The following is an 18,760-nucleotide window of genomic DNA, read 5'->3' as shown; positions in this document are numbered from 1 at the left end:
CAAGATAGGTTCTTAAACTGTTGGCACCACTACTTCCTCCTACTACATTAAAAAATAAAAATAAAATTAAAAAGCCTTCTCTATTTTAAGTATTAAGAACATGTAAGTAAACAGGCTGATTAGACAAAGGGATCTTATCCTCCCTGTCTTTAATTCACTTAAATTAAATGGGTGACTAAAATGAGGAACTTACATGCATTTGTCAACCAGGAAAATATTAGTAGGCAAAAGTTATTTTCTAGCAGGCAGCATACAATTGTAAAAATAGCTAAAAAGGAAAGAACACAAATTAGAGTGAACAATTTTTATTGAAACCCTCAAAGATTAAAGAGGACCAAATGATGAGTTCGGTACCATAACAAAAATTCTCACCTACTGTACCATCATTCACAGAAATGAACAAACCCAAACACGACAAAATTTAAATTCTCATGTAACCGCTACACGTGAATGTAAATGAACTAATCATTTCATCATACCCTTCCTTTAATCATAGGAAATGGGGAATTTACATGGCATAACAAAAAAAATACACAAAATTTAATGAAAACACAATTCTCTTAAAATCTCACAAACTTACTTTTAAAGGATGCAGAACGCACTTGAAATGATTGAATGGCTTAAGCTGATTGTTTTTTGTTTTGTTTTGTTTTTTTACTGCAAACTATTTCAACATCAGCTTAACTCCCACATGCATGGTACTCAAAAATAACACAGCTTTTCAATTAGAAAGATCACAGGTTAAAATGAGGAATTAAGCACTAAAAGGTTGAGGTTTTTTTTTTTTTTTTTTTTTTTTTTGTCGATTTTTTTTTTAAAGGAAGTTTCAAGTACCAATACGTATAGTGAAAGAATACTAATTTTGGTTACTTTCCCCCTTACTGTTAAATATACAAACTATAATACCATTAAAAATAAAATACCCACATAAAATAACTTTAGTAAGAATCATTCAAATGACAAATTGGAAAAACACTGAGCAAGAAATCACAGGACCAATAATGTCTTAATTTAATATTATTCAAACATTTTATTATATATATACTCTTGTAGAGCTCAGAGTCTCTCCCTTTTGGTCCCCGCAGTTAAACATTCTGTTGGTTGTACTTTAGAGACAACCTGTAACTATTTCATTTAATGGAAAATAATCTTACAATATACTGACTGACCAAGAAGGAAGAGAAAGTTGTTGCTTTGGGGAATACTTAAAGTGAGAAAAACAAATTACCACGTGGAAGCTTGTGTCCAAAGGAACGCTGCACCCATTTCACATAAGATTAGAAATTCAGGTTAAAGGCACTGGGATGTTCTCCTCACCACAAATAGACTCTCAGCTGAGATTCAGTGGCCCTGTCTGAGTCTACTGCAATCAGCCTGCTCATTGGGTATTTTGATGACATTTCTTACATAAAACCTAATGTAAATTAAACAAGACTGAATTAGTTTATAATGTAACTAGTTTTATAAAAATATCCAGAGTTGCTAATAAAGCACCAAGAAAAAGAGAACCTCAGGGGGAGGACTCAGCTCCTTCCTACAAGGTCACCCTTTTACAGTTTTCTCTAGTAGGAGCTCCAGAGTGACGTGTGTCATCTTTAAAATGTCCTACTTATACAATCTTAAGGATATAGAACATTGCTGTGCTGACTATACCCAAATGCCAACTTTCATTATAAATAGTTAAGAGACATATTATAAGATTTCATGGCTTAGTCTCAGAAAGGTAAAATAGGTGCAATTTTCCTTTAAGAAAGTTTTCATTCTGTAATATACCATTAATATTTTTGTGTTCCCTTCAGTAAACACTGGCATAACTACACTGGGACTAACAAGTAACTGTGAAGTGGCTATGGTCATCTACAAATACTGTATTTTCATTAAAAAATACAATATTTGTACATTCTAAAACATTGTATAAAAATTATATAAATCAAAGTTTCAAAAAAATATCAGTCACCAGGCTTTTGAAGTTAAGTGAGCGAAGACAAGAGCAAATGAAAATATCTCTAAACACGATGTAAACATAAATGAGCTAATGCAGATCATAAAGACATTCAAATCTACAGTATTGCTATTTTCACCCTTAACATATCATTCTACATAGCTTTCTCCTTTCAAAACAGTAATATCAGGGGCAGGACATTATTTTCATAACCTTATGCCATCAAATCAAATACAGATGCACAACACATTCAATTATACAAAATCAATTTGTTTCAAGATACAAAATTAATGTTGATATGTAATTAATGAAAAAAATAGGATGTTAAAAAGATTATCTATAAGAATACCCAGATATATACTGTATTCCCACGTATATAGATCTCATCAATAAAACATCAACACATTCACTTAGATACTGATTTAATTCATGGATCAAGGCCATATTTTCAAAGTATTTTAAAGATGCCAGTACACTGCAAAAGCTGGAGAAGAGTTGAGGAACAGTATATGCATACTAAACAAGAACTATATTTATCTAGTGAATACCTAGAGTAATAAATTTTTACTTCATGATAGCAATCAGGCTCGCAAACACCCAGAAATAGAATTTAAGGGTTTTAAATGTAGTTATAAAGGTCATAAAAAGTCTGATTAGACTGAGGTACATTTACTCAAAATGTTGAGATTCATTAAGTGGTAGAAATAAAATAATCCCTCAAACCAACGCATATTCTCAGTGTGCATATAACTGGAGAAGAGGGTGTGCATTAATTGGTGAAGTCCACCAAGCTGCATATCAATATCTGTTACATCAAGTAGTTTGAAGACAAGGGAAATGTTCTAATATATAATTTTAGATTATGTATTGTTTGGCTAAAATAGAGCATAAGGTTGCTTTGCCATATTAAAAGTTTGCTACAATAATTTTTCACATAAACATTCAGACTTGAACTCCAGGACTAAATATGGCATGATTATTTTGCTTTTAGTCTGTCAAATAGCTAAAAATTGACAATTTAAAAACTACAACAATGAAAAGATTTGAAGCAGTGAGACTCTTACATCATTGAACCACTTCTAATGGTTAACTGTTAGTACTTAACAAATTCAAAGAGTTAATGAATCCTTGCAATTCATTCAGTCTTCTGTGCCTTAGCTAGGATGCATAATTACAAAAGACAGCAGGTACTGGTAAAAGCTTCAGGACACAAAGTGCTTGATGAAGTTACAGTTCTCAAGTGTGTTTGGTGAGAGAATAAGGGCAGATGCGCTGATGAAAACCATTACAAGAGTCAATTTCGTGTTAAAGGGTTCAAAGATGTCACCTTAAGCAGAAAACAAAAAGCTTTAATAACGTCTTCTTTGACTTATTAGGCATTTCCAGAGTCTACATCATTAGTGTTGTCATTGTAATAGGACATCTCCACATGGTGGTTATTGCTTGTTTCTATTTCTTTCCTGAAAGAAAAATATAAATATTATAACAAAATACAATCACTATGTGGAGATTATAGACACATACAATGTAAATTATCTCTAGATACAACTCTTCAAATACCAGTTATTATGTCCATAGACCACAGTGAGATGATCACTACAAATCACTCAAATAAGTAACTCTAAACCCAAAGGCCTTAATTCAAGATAGTTTATATCCTTATTTTACTACATGGTGAGAACATTATGATGTTTTTGTGTTTTGTTTGAGTCCTTGCAGTAAAGTTTAGATGTGTGATATACCAAATTAAAGACTAAGATGAAGACTTAAATTGCAATAAAATAAAGGTACAATAAGTAACTAGTTCAGTATTAATTCTGGAATGACTTTGATTTAAAAAGTCTTCCACTTCAGTATATTATAACTTTCTTTTCATCTCAAGAATAAAGGGGGCTAAAACTGTCTCTCAAGAAGTTGTTAGTTATATTAGGGGGAAAAAAGGAAGAGAGGAGAGAAATTAGAGGGGCCTAAGACTATATTAGTCAGAAAGGTATGACAAGTGATCCGTTAGGATAACTTATTATTTTTAAAAATTTGGATGTTTCACTTTGCACTGTAATCAACTTTTATAGAATCACTAAATTAGATTATATAATTAGTGCCTCTCTTTATAAAGCATAACTTTCAATTAAAGGTACAAAAAAGAAGATAGCAAGAAAAACTATAAAAGAAAAAACTCATTAAGACTAAGAGATAAGAGTAAAAGATTTTAGAAAATACTAGTAAAACTAAATTATTTACATTTTTAAATATGTACATGCGTCAACATAAATGTACACTAATCCAGAAAAATAAAAACTAATAATTATTTAAATCTTGCATTACATGTTTATGGGAAATCCAAAGAACAAGGGCAAAGGAAAGTTAAAATAACAGAAACAAAACACAAAATAAATGATGTCAGACAAAATGGTCAACGGTCAGAGATGAAAGCTATTTCTACAGACAGAAGTGGCCATTTAAATGGTAAGTGGTACACTCAAGGTTTTAAAAGCAATTCTATACTAAGTCGATTTACAAGAAATAGCTAACATTCCTAATAGGAGAATGTAGCATGTTTTTCTTAGTAAAACAGATAAGCATATCAAACAAATATAAAAAGCACAGAAAACTTAAATTAGGTATATGATCACACATCAATCCAGGATGCAAGCCTCATAATGACACTTCAAAACAATCTGTGAGTCTGTGTTTGTGTATGTGTGAGAGACAGAGAGAGACAGAAAGATTGAGAGAGAGTGAATGTGGGAAGGGGGGAAGGAGTATTATGTAGATCAGAAAGAGTCTCTCCCAAAAACAGTGTAGAAAAGAAGACACTGACATCGACTTCTGGTGTCCACATGCGCACACACACACACACACACACACACACACACAAAACTAATGCATGAATTTGACAATATTGGTGGATTAAAAAACATAAGCTAACAGTAAACAATTAAAACAAACTGAACATTTAAATCCCATTTACAAAGGCATGCAAAAATATTTACAAATGAACTTAATAAGACAATGAAAACTAGAACACTCTCCTAATAGGACATAAATACTGTGTTCTCTATAAAGTAAACATATACTTAGGAGGTACTGCTAACCTTTTAGTCAATATTTACCTGATGAAAAAATGTGGCAAATACATGTTTAAGAACATCTAACATTAAAATGCAAGGCAAAGTTAGTTGACCTGAATATACTATATTATGCCTGTTAGTAGAATTCTAACGATCAACAAACAAATGTTCAAATGTATAAGAGAGTTGAGTGGAAATTTCTCTTAGTAAATTGAAAATTTCCTGCCAGGACCCAGGAAGTCGATATCAATCAGAAATTATGTTAAAGAACATTACAGTGTAAATTAGTAAAATTTGGTGGAGACATTTTCCCCCCTATAAGCATCTAGTAAATAATACTGAGTATGCATTATTATACATATTATATAGTATAATTATAACATATATTATTAAAATATAAAAATGTCAGATATTAAAAGAATTTTATTTATACTAGTAAAATGGAAAAACAGTAAAATGAAAGATTACAGTGTCATTTTAGAAAGATTGGGGCCATTGTGGATAGCCTCTCTTTATGTTGGGATCTCAGGTATGCGTCACTCCACACCATAGCTCTTGCATCCGTTAGAGGGGCTACAGCTAGACAACTGAGGACACAAGGCCGGTCTGATCTACAAAACAGGTCTGAAGCTGGTATCAGGTTCACTGCAAGCCTCAAAAGTAAACACACAAACACACACACACACACAAAATGGCTAGAATATTTCCAAAATGATACTTTAATACACCTTTATTACACTTTAGTATAGCAAAATGTAATCCTATGCTTAGATACTTAAAATTATTCAATGAAATTCTCTTAACTTGTTCTTTCTTAGTATCTAATAAACCATACCCTGTTCAACATTGTCTGCTGAAGATTTCTACAAATGTATGGACATATTTTTCAAACTTCATTCAATTTCTATACTACTACTCCCAACTCTTCCCAATTTTACCTACTGTAGACTACTTGAGCACCTGCTTCTATGTTCTATGTTCTGAACATCTCTCTTGCCACATCACCCAAAATCTGAGAAACTCACCTTGACTTTATAGTTTGAAACAAAAATGTTATTCACAAATTTATTTTACAAATATTGGTGTTTTATTTGCATGTGGTCTGCGTACCACATGGGTATCCAATAAACCCACAGAAGCTAGAAGAGGACATTGGACATCCTGTGTAGAAGATTAAAAGTAATTTCAAGTAGCTTTAGAAATGGCTCTCAGTGTTCTGTGTTAAAGAGTTTGTGCAATCAATTTCTCCCCTAAGTGTGGACCAGACCCAATGAATACTTCCTTTTAGTCAACAGAACAGGAAACAGAAATAAGGTGTGACTTCTATAAATAAGCTGCAGAAGCTTTAATCCCACCTAGATACACACTGCTTCCTTACGTTGCTACTGTCTACCTAACTGCTATCTTTTATTTGTTTAGGTTTAGTTTGGTTTCTTTCCTTTTCGTTTTTGTGTTTTTCCTTTTTTGAGACCAGGTCTTGTGTCTGCCAGACTGGCCTCAACACATTAGACAGCCAAAGACACACTGATTCTTCTTCCTTTGCCTTACTGGATGCCTCCTGAATATTGGGATTACAGGCTTATTACTATCAATCATTGTTTTATGAATTGTCTCTTGAATGCTGGCTGGCCTGGCACTCTACCAATAAAACTGCTTCTTCAGCCCAGAAGCAAGTATCTTATGGTCAGGACACAAAAAAAGGCCCTCAGTCCAGCACACCTTAAACTAAATTCTGCCAAAACTGGCATGATTCTGAAAGCAAATCTCTCACATTAAGTCTTCAGATGATAGTCTAGGATCAGCACAGATTACCACTTTGTAAGAAATTTTAAAACTAAAAATCCAGCCAACTCTGCCCTGATTTCTAAGAAAAGAACCTGCAAGATGTGTGTTAAGCCACTGAATTGTATATTAGGTACCCAGAGACAACTAATACAGTAAGTACTGTGATCCATCCGCAGCAAAATTCTGTGCATATAGTAGCATAAATTCAGAACTGCAAGGGAAAAGAAACTCCAGGCCTTTCCCCTAACTTTACCAGTATTCAATTCTGAGCTAAAATATTCCTCAGATGTAGAAGAAAAAAAAAAAGTACTACCCTAAAACCAAGAAGTTTGGTTAAGTACAAAGTCAATTTACAGGAGAAATGATTCATAAATAATTTTTTTAGGAAATATTTTCTGGGCCAGGCAATGGTCCCAGCACTTTGGAGGCAAAGACAGGTGAATCCCTTGAGTTTCAGGCCAGCTTGGTCTACAGATTGAATTCCGGGGCAACCTGGGTTACACAAAGAATCCCTGTGTTAAAGAAAGAACAAAGAAAGAAACGAATAAATAAATAAATGAAAAAAGGAAGGAAGGAAGGAAGGAAGGTAGGATAGGGGAGGGATGGAGAGGGGAGGGATGGAGAGGGGAGGGGTGGAGAGGGAGGTGGTTGAGAGGGAAAAAAATTTTAAAAAATTTTTTAAGAAGTTAGAAAATGTATAATCTTATATTTATAAAAATAAAAATATAAAGAATATAACCCCACACGAGACACAGAGGCAGAATTACAAAATCTAAGGTAACAAGCAACTTCAGTGAACCAGTGCTCAAAAAAAAAAAAAAAAACCACACAATACACTTGATCCTCAATTTGCTGAGAAAAACAATACACTTTTTAATTGAAATCCTCTTCAGTTTAGTAATATATATTCAAAATCAAAGCAGGAAGGAAATATCATCCCCATTATCAATGACTAATCTGATGAACTAGAGAGGTCATTCGTTTCCTGAAAGTTTTTTTTTATGAAGCACTAGAATGTAACACAACCACCACAAGCTGAAGGGGGTAGGTGGGGAGAGAAGAAAACAGAAGAGAGAGATATTAAGAAAAGTCACAAAATGTTAACCAAAAGATACTCTTATCACAGCAACAAAAAACAAAAATAGGCTAGCTATTAAGACTAACACCTAGGGCTGGAAAGATGGTTCAGGGGTTAAGAGCAGGAGCGCTTCTAAAAGTCCTGGGTTCAAATTCCAAGCACCTACATTGTGTCTCTCAAAACCATCTGAAATTCCAGACCCAGGGAATTTGATCCCTCTTCTGGCCACTACAGTAACTGTACAAATGTGAACAAGCATACACAAAAGCCAAACACTAGCACACAAAAAAATATAAAGGTTAAGTTAATAAATTCTAAAACTGCTGATATATTTAATTGGATTTATAAGAGTAAAATTAAAAAGGATATAAAATAGATGATTCATTCAACACTATGACAGAAAAATCTCTAAGAATTACCTAAATAGTCTATTACTATGAGAGTAACTAAAATGTATACTGGATGAATCCATTCAGATCTTCTTTATTTTCTTCTCATTTTTAAGGACTATATGAGGACTATATAAGGGACAATGCATAGAAATAATTCTTCTGGAAGCAAGTTAAGATAATAGAGATACTTGAGTAAACACTACCTACAATTCAATGCAGGGAAAAATCTCTCCTAACATTTCCATTTTAAATTCCTCTGCTATGCTGCCATTATAACTTTGTTACTACTAAAATTCTTGACTCATCAATTATATACTATAATTTCCTACTACATTTTATGACATATTTTTCAAAATTAGTGTTAAATCACAGGACTTTAAATAATAAGCCTAAGGAACTGTTCCTCAAATTACCATAAAAATTTAATAATAAACTGTTACCTTCAGAAATATAAAAATGTGTGTCCCACTGTATCTCGCTAATGATCTAGCTAAAACTGAACTTTTATAACTTACTATAAGCACCAATAGAGACATCAACAGGTAGCATTTATTATAAACACTGAACAACTAGTAAATAGAGATTAGACCAATAAAAAAGAATAATTCCAGGATATTAAAACTTGACAAAATTCTTTAAAGCAGTGGTTCTCAACCTGTGGGTCACCACCACTTTAGGTAGGGGTCACATATCAGATATCTTGCCTATCAGATGTTTGCCTTACAATTCATAACAGTAGGCCAATTATAATAGCAGAAAAATAATCTTATAGTTGGATCAGCACAAACTGCATTGAAGGATTACAGCATTAGGAAGACTGAGGCCCACTATTTTCGAACATTTACACACTTGGCAGTATTCACTAAAACCTATGTGACAGTCATTTTTCTAGACACTAAGAAATGAACATAGAGCAAACTCTCCTGTTCTCAATCACTAATACACCTGTGTCAACAAAGATTATCCACAGGTTTGTTTTTCCTCCCATATTCCTCCCTCTGCCAAGTCTTTCCCAATCAAGTGTTCATTTTGTTAGGCTTAAAGACTCCTTCTGCTCTTGAGTAGCAAACCTGTAATTGAAAATGTGTTCAGAGACCCTCTGAAGGGGGGGGAGAAGGGGGAGTAGGGTGATATTTATATTCCAATATAACCAATAGCTGCCAGGATTTATCTGCATTTCTTCAAAAGTTTTCTTTCTGTTGAAATGCTTCTTTCACCCTTTCTTTAAAAAGACAAAAACATAAAGAAGCAACAGCAAAAGCAAGAACAACAGAAACTATGAAAGCTGAGTTCTCAGAAGCCTCAATCTCACTTCTCATACCACAGAGCCAGGAGACATTTCTAATTACCCTGCTTACCTTTTCCATCTTTTGCTTAGTAAGATTTTCTCCTTTCATGTCTGTTCTTTTTTATTTTAAACTAACCTGATAACGATTTGGTAGGCCCATTCAATCTGAAAACATGTGACCCTGAAATGTTCCTATAATTATCCTTCCCGTTGATTTTTTTTCTTCCTGGTGCTTAAAAAAACTCATATCACTTCTCTTTCCACTACATTTTTTCTTTTATATTTTCATATCCATTACTCTGCATTTGGTTAACTTCTTCAATTTGAACTTCTAAATCATCAACAAGATCTAACAGAAAATTAAAGTATATTCCCATGAATCTGCTTGCTCACTTTTTTAAATCTGATAAACTTGTTTTAATTTTTCAGTAGCTTTTTGGTAGTCTGCTCTAATTATGTAGGAATAAAAATTCTTCCTACTAGACAAACTGTTTTATATGTGTGTCGTACGTATGTATGTATGTAGTTGTATGCTTTTGAAGGCTCTCTACAGTGCCACCTGTCCTGGAACTCACTATGTATGTAAATCAGATTGGTCTCAAACCCAGGTATCACCTGCCTCTTACTGAGTGCTGGAATTAAAAGCATGAACCATCACTATATGAGGCTTCTGTTTTATGTGTTATACTATCTTTTGATCCCTGAACTATCCTATTTTTATTAATCTTGGTCATTTATATTAAACTTCATTTTACTCATATATAATGAAAACTGTCTAATTAGATCTAAGAATGTGTCCAAGATAGTACCTACACAAATACTGACTGGCATTGATTTCTCTTGCGATTTCAAATTCCCTTGAAACCTCTCATTTTTAAATAAGAATTCCTAACATTCTTAACTTTATATGGCAGACAGGACATTCGATGTAGGCTCCTCCACAGAAATCTTGTTGCCTGGAAAAGCAAACTGGATAATTCCGATTGTCAGGAATAAAAAAAAAATAAAAAGGTAAATATAATAATTCAATAGCAACAAGAAGATGAACATAGGTTTTACCTCTTATAAAGGGTTCAAAATATTAAAGCAAAGACTGGGTTCAGTGGAGTACAACTGTAATCCCAGTTTTTGCAATACCTGGCACCACTACCAGGGCCAAGAACCTGTTCCTACATAGTCATAGACCCTAGAGGAGAACCCACAATTAGTACTGTGCTTAACAACAGACATAATATTAAACACATAGCCAACAAAACTGTTCATGTATGATGACTAAAAGAATACACTGACTTTTAATCAAGAAGGGCTTTAAGATAATGTATTTAAGACAATTCTTTCTAAAATACTGATAAATAAATTTAAAATAAATATGTAATTGTAGGAAACGATCAAACAATATAACTGTAAAAAAAATAAAGTTTCTCTCACTGTTCTAAAAAATTATAGTTTCTCTTACTGTTGTATATAATGCTAAATGTAGAGTATAGCACATCCGTCATAAAGCTCTATGAAGAAAAATATATTAAAATTATGTAAATAAATATCTAAATATTAATAAAATCAGAACTAAGTTTTCAGACTAAGTTAGAAAAATATTGGTGGTCATAAATAGGAAAAATATATTTTCTTGCCCTATCTTTTCTCCTAGAAAATCTTATCCCATTTCAACAGCTATGAAAGAACAAAAAAAAAAAAACAAACCCAATTCTGAGTCTCATGCCTCTCAACTATCTAAAACTCAAGGTTTCTCAAAAATGTTAAAATAAAGCATATTCCCCAACACATCTTTTCCTGCATCACACCATCCACATTCCAAACCATTCTCCTAATCCACTGTCTTATAACAATTACAACCTATTTAGTTGCTATGCTAAAGACTGGCAACTTCTGATCCTATTTTTCTCACTTCCCACATTTAACTTCGAGAAAACTCTATATTTAGGAACTCAGTTCAACAAGTCCACTGAGATGCAAATAGCAGTCTACAATCACTCCAAGCAGTTTCTGATAGTCCAGCATGGCAAAAACCTAGCACCAGAATTACCTAAGGTGCTTGTTAGAAATGTAACTAAAGTCCTTTACTAAATACATATAGAAGTGTGTTCCACAACATTCCAGTGAGCCCTAAGGTTTGGAAACTAATTACTAGAGATACTTAAACAGAATTCACCACAGTACTCAATGTTAAGTGAAGCAATTTCTTCTGCTGCATGTATATAAGAAGTCATTCAATATTTGAGTTCATAAAAAAAAAATCACTGCCAGTTTTTCATGAAGACGAGTGTGCACCTTAAGATTAATTTTCCCACAAATATTTCCATAGTAGGTGTTTATTTACTCTTGTCTGTTTTCAAAAGAAACATGTTTACTAAGTATGAAAAACCCTATCCATTTCCTACTCTCCCCATTCTTTTCATACAGGCCCCTAAATTAAAGTTGCAGTTCTGAAGAGAATAACTCAAGCCATTCTTATCTAGAGACCAAATTCTAATCTTACGCAAACATATATAAATTCAGAAAGTTTCTCCATGTCTCACAGAAGGCACTCTAACGTGAGACAACAAATGCTACAGATCTAACTCTAAAAAAGCCATGCCCTAACAAATAATGCCCCTTCCAAATGTCAAATTCTTGCTCTATTTTGTTACACCAGCTATGGTCCTATAAATCTAATGCTATAGTTTTGCAAAACACACACACACACACTCACATTCAGACTACCTTTCTCATAGAACAAAGCAACAAAAAAACATTTGAAAATAGTGCTTCAAATTTAAGTGCATTTTTTCATCAAGCTAACATTTAAGATCAGTAACTAGAAAGGGTAGAGAGGGAATTAGAGTTCTGTTTCTTACACTGTTGATTCCTTTCAGAATAAAGTTCAGACTGTAAAAAGTATAAAGGGATACCATGAGGAAGAATTCTCACACAAAAACTACTGCATTCTTCTTACCCTTCGCATGGCTTCCTCCTCCTCTTGACGCTTTTCATAATGTGCAAAGTCATCAAAGATTGAGGTGGTATGCTTGAAAGTAGCGATTATTTTAAGCACTTGCTTTGCTTTTTCTAGGGGTACTTCTTGAGTGTCTCTTGAATTGGTTACTGGTTTGTTGTCATTATTTTCTAAGCGAATATGTCGTAACTGGTTATTGGGAACATCTTTGACAAAGATCCATTTAACTTCAAATTTGCCCTTCCACTTATCCTGAGACCAGACACCAGCATAAGCATTATAGTCTACAACAGACTTCATTTCAGCCACTCCGCAAAAATGTCCACTGCCATTCACACTGAAGAGCAAATAGAGTGGGCCTTTCCCATTCAGGGAACGGTAAGCTGCATCCAAACGCTTATTACCATGCTCAGTACTACACCAGATAGAGTACTTGATGGAACGATGTATATCATCCTCAGAATAGCTCTTAATTATAAACACACGTCCATTCTTCAGGTTCCAGTCAAAGTCTTTGGGATTATAATTGTTTATGGCCTTTAGTTTTTCCAGCACTGGATGCACCTCTACACTAGAAGGTGAAGCACTAACAGGTACAACACCTAGACCAAAGTTTTCACTGCCTGTTCCATTGTTCTGGTTGAAGCCGGTTCCCCTATTCCGAGGAGCTACCCAACGATTCTGCAACTGTGGCTGTTGAGACTGCACTTGGTGAGGCTGGGCCTGTGGCTGAGGTCCTTGTTGCTGCTGTGGTTGTGGTGGCTGAGGCTGCTGTTGAGGCAGTTGGCTTTGCACCAATGGTGGTGGTTGAATTAATGGCTGAGGCTGCTGGATTATAGTTTGAGGAGGCAGAACTGGTTGGGTTGGTGGAGCCTTTACCACTGACCCCTTTTCGTCCCAAGTTCCAATATTCATGTTGTGTTTTATAGGAGGTGGTGGCACAGCAGAACCCCCAATTCCCACATTGCCCTTGGGTTTAAGTTTCGGTTGAGGTTTTGCAGGCTTTCTGGCAATAGCAGCCCAAGAAGTTGGTTTAGGTGCTGCACTACTAACAGGGGGCACATTATTGGTTGCAATACTAGTCATGCCACTGCTGCTCAAGGCTGTACCTACAGTTTTTGTCACGGCAGCTGTCAGGTCACCACCAATTTTCAGTCCAGTCATGCCTTGCTCAATACTACTAATGCCAGGCACCTTACTCAAAGTATCATTGCCAAATCCGGCCTGTCCATCAGTAATAGCTCTCCCAAGAGAACTAGGTGGATAGCCGTAACTGCTACTATAAGCAGAATTTTGTGTTGATTGTCCCTGAGATCCACTTGTTCCCCATGTAGAGAAATCAGCATTACCAGGAAAAAAGTTAAATCCATGTTGACCAAGAAATGGAGGGGTATTTCCTAATGCCCCTGGTTGACTAAAAACACCATCTGGTATATAATGATGTTCTCCATTACTCATTTGTCCATAGGTTGTCAGATATGGCATAGGCTGATCTCCAGCCGTGGACCATGCTGCTTCCCCAAGAGAATATGGAAATCCAATGGATGGAGCATAGTAACTAGGCATATATGGATCTGACATTGGTGGATAGCTGTTATTCTGCAAAACAGAAGATCACAATCAGTAGTGAAATGTTCTCTTAAAGGGAAAAGAGAAAAAGGTTATCTAAAAGACTGAAAGCAGTGTTAAGTGAATGAAAAAAGAAATGTGTGCCTGTTCTATATAAAATTAAAATTTCAAATCAATGTTATAAGCAGAAATATTTACAAGTACTATAGCCCTATAGTCAGTCTTGCTGCCTTGCTGGTCTCAATGATCTCAATGACAGTGAAATGATCTCAATCTCACAATCCCCCTGTTTCTGCCTAAATGCTATGATTATAAACATTGACATTATGTCAAACTATGGCTGAGAAACTTTAAAAATATAAATTACAACATCTTTAGGCTGAAAGTATAAAAGAAAAATGAAGATTATGTTTCTGTCCCAATTTTAAAATACTAAAATTTCTACCAAGTGCAAATAAGGATTACAGGCACAAAATTCTAATTACATACAAAATTTAAACAAATCTAGAATGTATGTCAAATAAAGGAATTAAATTGCAGTCTTTATGATGGAATCAATTCAGCCACTTTCTGTACTTTAAGACAAAAAATGTATAATTGCTATATATTCTAAGGGGAAAAAAAATCAAGATTATGCTTACACAATGAAACAACTGTTCCTGTCTTATATTTTTTAAAGGAAATACAATGAAATGCATTATTTATTTTATTGCTGATCCTAGAATCCCAGTTCCACTAAAGGAGACCCTAGAGGCCCTCAAAACAATACAAGCTATTGCTGGAGTTCTTTGGTTGCCCACTGGAGGCAGATGCTAAGACCCCCATTACTGAAGACACATTTTTGGTTGTGAAACACAAAGAAATCAAGAGGGAAATACATTAGACCTTTCCTCTCTACCTTTCTAATGGCTTGCTTTCACAGTGTCAAAACACACTAGATCTTATGGGAGAAACGGCATCAACTGTGGACCCAGCTGTAGACCCTGCAAGCCACAATACCAATGTCAGGCAAGACGTACTCCACAGTACAATACTGGCATAACTGTTTTGAGAGGTAACCAATTGCTTTCTGCTTAGATGTTAGGTCTGCAGAATTTATATGAAGTACTTTACAGTTGCTCAAAAGACCATGGCTAGAAAAGAAAAAGTCATAGGCCCTAAAAAATAACCTACTACTGTTCCTTTTCTAAATGGATATGGTTTCAAAAATTATTATATTCATAAACTAATAATGCTTTCAACAATGGCCAGAGAAGCTTGTTTGTAGCAGGAAGTAATCAGGAAATCATAACTGATCCAAGTGCTAAGAAGTGACTTGAATGCTTAGCCCTAATTAGAATATGTCTATCATCTTCTCTTAGGCTCTCCATGAAGGAAGAAGGCAAAGAGTCTAAGAACCAGAGGATAGACAGTACTATGAAAAATCTATGTTCTGGACATGGCACAGCTATTGTATACCTAGGAACTCTCAGGAACTGTGGCTATGCAAACAATACCCATACAAGATTGGATCCAAAGCATATTATGGATGGAAAGAATCTATTCATAACCCATAATTCTCATAAGTTATAGGGAGATAATGACTTCTGGGGTGGAGAGGGTTCTAACCAGGTTCATGCACACAACTGTAAATGTAGTAGACTCCACATACACAAAACTGTGAAAGCAGAGTTGGAGATTGGGTAAGAGAGGAAAGGATAAGAAAATAACAAAAGGAAATATTATAAAAGTACTATATAAGTAAGTACACTCATGTGTATGAGTACATCCATGCTCTGTGTGTGTGTGTGTGTGTGAGAGAGAGAGAGAGAGAGAGAGAGAAAGAGAGAGAGAGAGAGAGAGAGAGAGACAGATTGTGAAAGAGTAAATAATTTTTAAAATTTTTGTATTTTGCCTTAGGATAAGATACTAAGGGAACCCATTTTCTTTATGCTGTCCACTACTTTCCACATTTTATATTACACACTTACAACTTTTGTTGTTGTTGTTTTGTTGAGACAAGGTCTTGCCACACTGGCTTCTAACTCTTCATGTTCTCAGACTGGTCTCAATACTATTATTTCTGTGTCCTACACCCTAAGTACTGAGATAATAGCTATCAACCACCATGCTTTTAACTTTCTAAATCAGAATATTTTTCATTTTAGAAATAGTAATTTTTAATTAAAATAAGAATAAAATTTCAGTTTGCATATCAAATAACTATACATTTCAATTTTTCCCAAATTCAATATAACAAGTTCTACTAATGAAAATAAAACACCCCAATTGTTATAAGTAAATATAAAATAATACTTTGAAGATTTCTCTGAAAATAAAAATAAGATATTTTCTCTTGAAAATGTCCTTGAGGCACATTTTTTTTTCTTACAACTTTATTTATAAAAAGAGAAACATGTACAGATTTTTAAAAGCATTTTGGTATAAAACTATATGAATATATTTTTGTCAGTACTTGATTTTTTTAAAGGTTTGATAGTACGCATTGAAATCTTACTAGTTACAATACTTGAGGCAGATTTTTGCTTCTTAATATGTTTGTCAAGACCCAATTCCTAGTACCAGACCCAACTCTGCAACAAAACACCTATGTATCGTTCCTTTCCTTTCCCCTCAGCTAGATCCTACAAATCTTCCCCTTCTAACCTCCCTCTCTGAACTCTTTATACCACCAACCCCAGCAGGTACCTCTTGCTAATCCAAAGGCCACTACTGCCAGGGATGTAGAAAGACTGAATATGTAACTTTACCCCTCTTTTTGCTCCTCCAGATTTAATCCCCCCCAGTCTCATTTTCAGCTCTATAGAAGAATACCAGCCACAGTCTGCCTTTCCTCTCTTGCTGCTCTACTGCCAAGTGATCACAAAACAGCTACTCTTCCAAACTCATCCTATTATCTTAGCCTCCAACAACCAAAAAGCATCCCCTGGCAACACACCAGCTGAAAAGCAACATACCACATAAACACTCTTCTAAAATCCAGAGAAGAAACAGAAACCAAGAAACAAAACACCTACTCAACAAAGAAAACCAGGTATCAGCACTTAGAGCTATAATCATTGTAATCACAGATGCCTAAACACCAAGTGTAAAAATTCAATCAACAACAGCCAAAAAGTGTCTCCACTAGACCCTAACAACCCTACCACAGCAGACTCTAATATTCCAACATAACAGAAGCCCAAAAAAAAGACCTTATAATGATCAGAGAAACCGATGGAAGATTGCCGAACTTATTTTATGAGGACAGCTACCCTGACACCCGAGCCACATGAACACCCAACCAAAAGAAGAAGAAAAAAAAAAAAAAAAAAAAAAAACAGAGAGAAAGAGAGAGAGAGATCAAGAATTTCAGCCCAATTTCCCTTTTAAACACAGATGCACAGATGTTTTTAAGCAGACTTCATCCTGCAGATGCAGGGATAGTTCAATACACAAGAATCAATTAATGTAATCCACCACATAAGTAAACTGAAAAGACAAAAACCACATGTGATCATCACTCTATCATTAGCTACAGAAAAGGCCTTTAACAATATTTAACACCCTTCAGAGGCCTTGGAGAGAGAAGTTACACAAGGGATATAACTCAACATAAAAAAAGGCAATTTATAGATAAGCCCATAGCCAATACCAACATTAAAGGAGGGAAACTCAAAGCAATTCCACTAATAGTAGGTGTAAGACAAGGTTGTCCACTCTCTCCACACCTATTCAATACTAGAAAATTCTTTACTAGAGCAAGAAGAAAACTGAAAGTGATCAAAGAAATACAAGCTGGAAAAGAAGGAAAGTAGCTTAATGTGCAGATCATGATATAATAGATAAGTGACACAAAAAATTCCACTATTTCTACAGCTGATAGAGATATTTTCAAAAAGTAGTTGGCTACAAGATTAACTCAAAAAAAGCCAGTAGCCTACCTATATACAAATGAAAAGCAGACTGAAAAAGAAATCAGTGAAACAACAATTTCACAATAACTTTAAATAATATAAAATACCTTAAGGTAACTCTAATCAAAAAAGTAAAAGACCTATATGACAAATATTTCAAGCCTTTGAAGAAAGAAATTGAGGAAGATATCAAATGACGAACAAATTCTCCTATGCTCATAACAGTTTACCAAAAGCAATTGAATGCAATGCCATCAAAATTCCAACAGAATTCTTCAGATCTGGAAAGGACAATTTTCAGCTTCATATGGAAAAACAACAAACCCAGGAGAGCTAAAACAGTCCAGAGACTGCCTCAACTGGTGATCCATCCCATATGCAGCCACTAAACCACACACTATTATTGCTGATGCCAAAAAGTGCTTACTGGCAGGAGCCTGATATATACGCCTCCTTAGAGGCTTTGCTAGAGCCATACTGATACAGATGAGGGTGCTTACAGCAAACCATCAGACTGAACACAGGGAACCCAATGAAAGAGCTAGAGAAAGGACTGAAGAAACTGGAAAGGTTGCAATCTCATAGGAAGAACAACATTATCAGCCAACCAAACCCTCCACAACTCCCAGGGACTAAAACACCAACCAACGAGTACACAAAGAGAGAGGCCCTTCAGTTGCATATATAGCTGAGGATAGCATTGTCTGGCATCAATGGGAGGAGAAGCCTTTGGTACAGTGAAGGCTCGTTTTACCAATTAGGAAACACCAAGGTGCTGAGGTAGTA

At 34.8% G+C, this 18,760-nt stretch overlaps 1 protein-coding gene across 3 annotated transcripts in view; it reads right to left on the bottom strand.

Annotated features, from left to right (window-relative positions):
- Positions 1-316: 316 nt before the first annotated feature.
- YTHDF3 (YTH N6-methyladenosine RNA binding protein F3) overlaps positions 317-18,760 on the bottom strand; it is a 32,599-nt gene continuing 14,155 nt past the window's right edge. For all 3 annotated transcript variants that reach the window (XM_080929507.1, XM_080929508.1, XM_080929509.1), the window contains 2 exons: positions 12,510-14,108; positions 317-3,402 (listed from right to left, as the gene is read on the bottom strand). In XM_080929507.1, coding sequence (XP_080785633.1) covers positions 3,379-3,402; positions 12,510-14,108 — 1,623 coding nt within the window. In that variant the 3' untranslated portion in view covers positions 317-3,378. The remainder of the gene's footprint in view (positions 3,403-12,509; positions 14,109-18,760) is intronic.

This window comes from Micromys minutus, assembly GCF_963924665.1.
Source record: "Micromys minutus genome assembly, chromosome: 15".
NCBI lineage: Eukaryota > Metazoa > Chordata > Mammalia > Rodentia > Muridae > Micromys > Micromys minutus.
The sequence above is the reverse complement of the archived record's forward strand: the minus strand, read 5'-3'. Positions and strand labels throughout refer to the sequence as shown.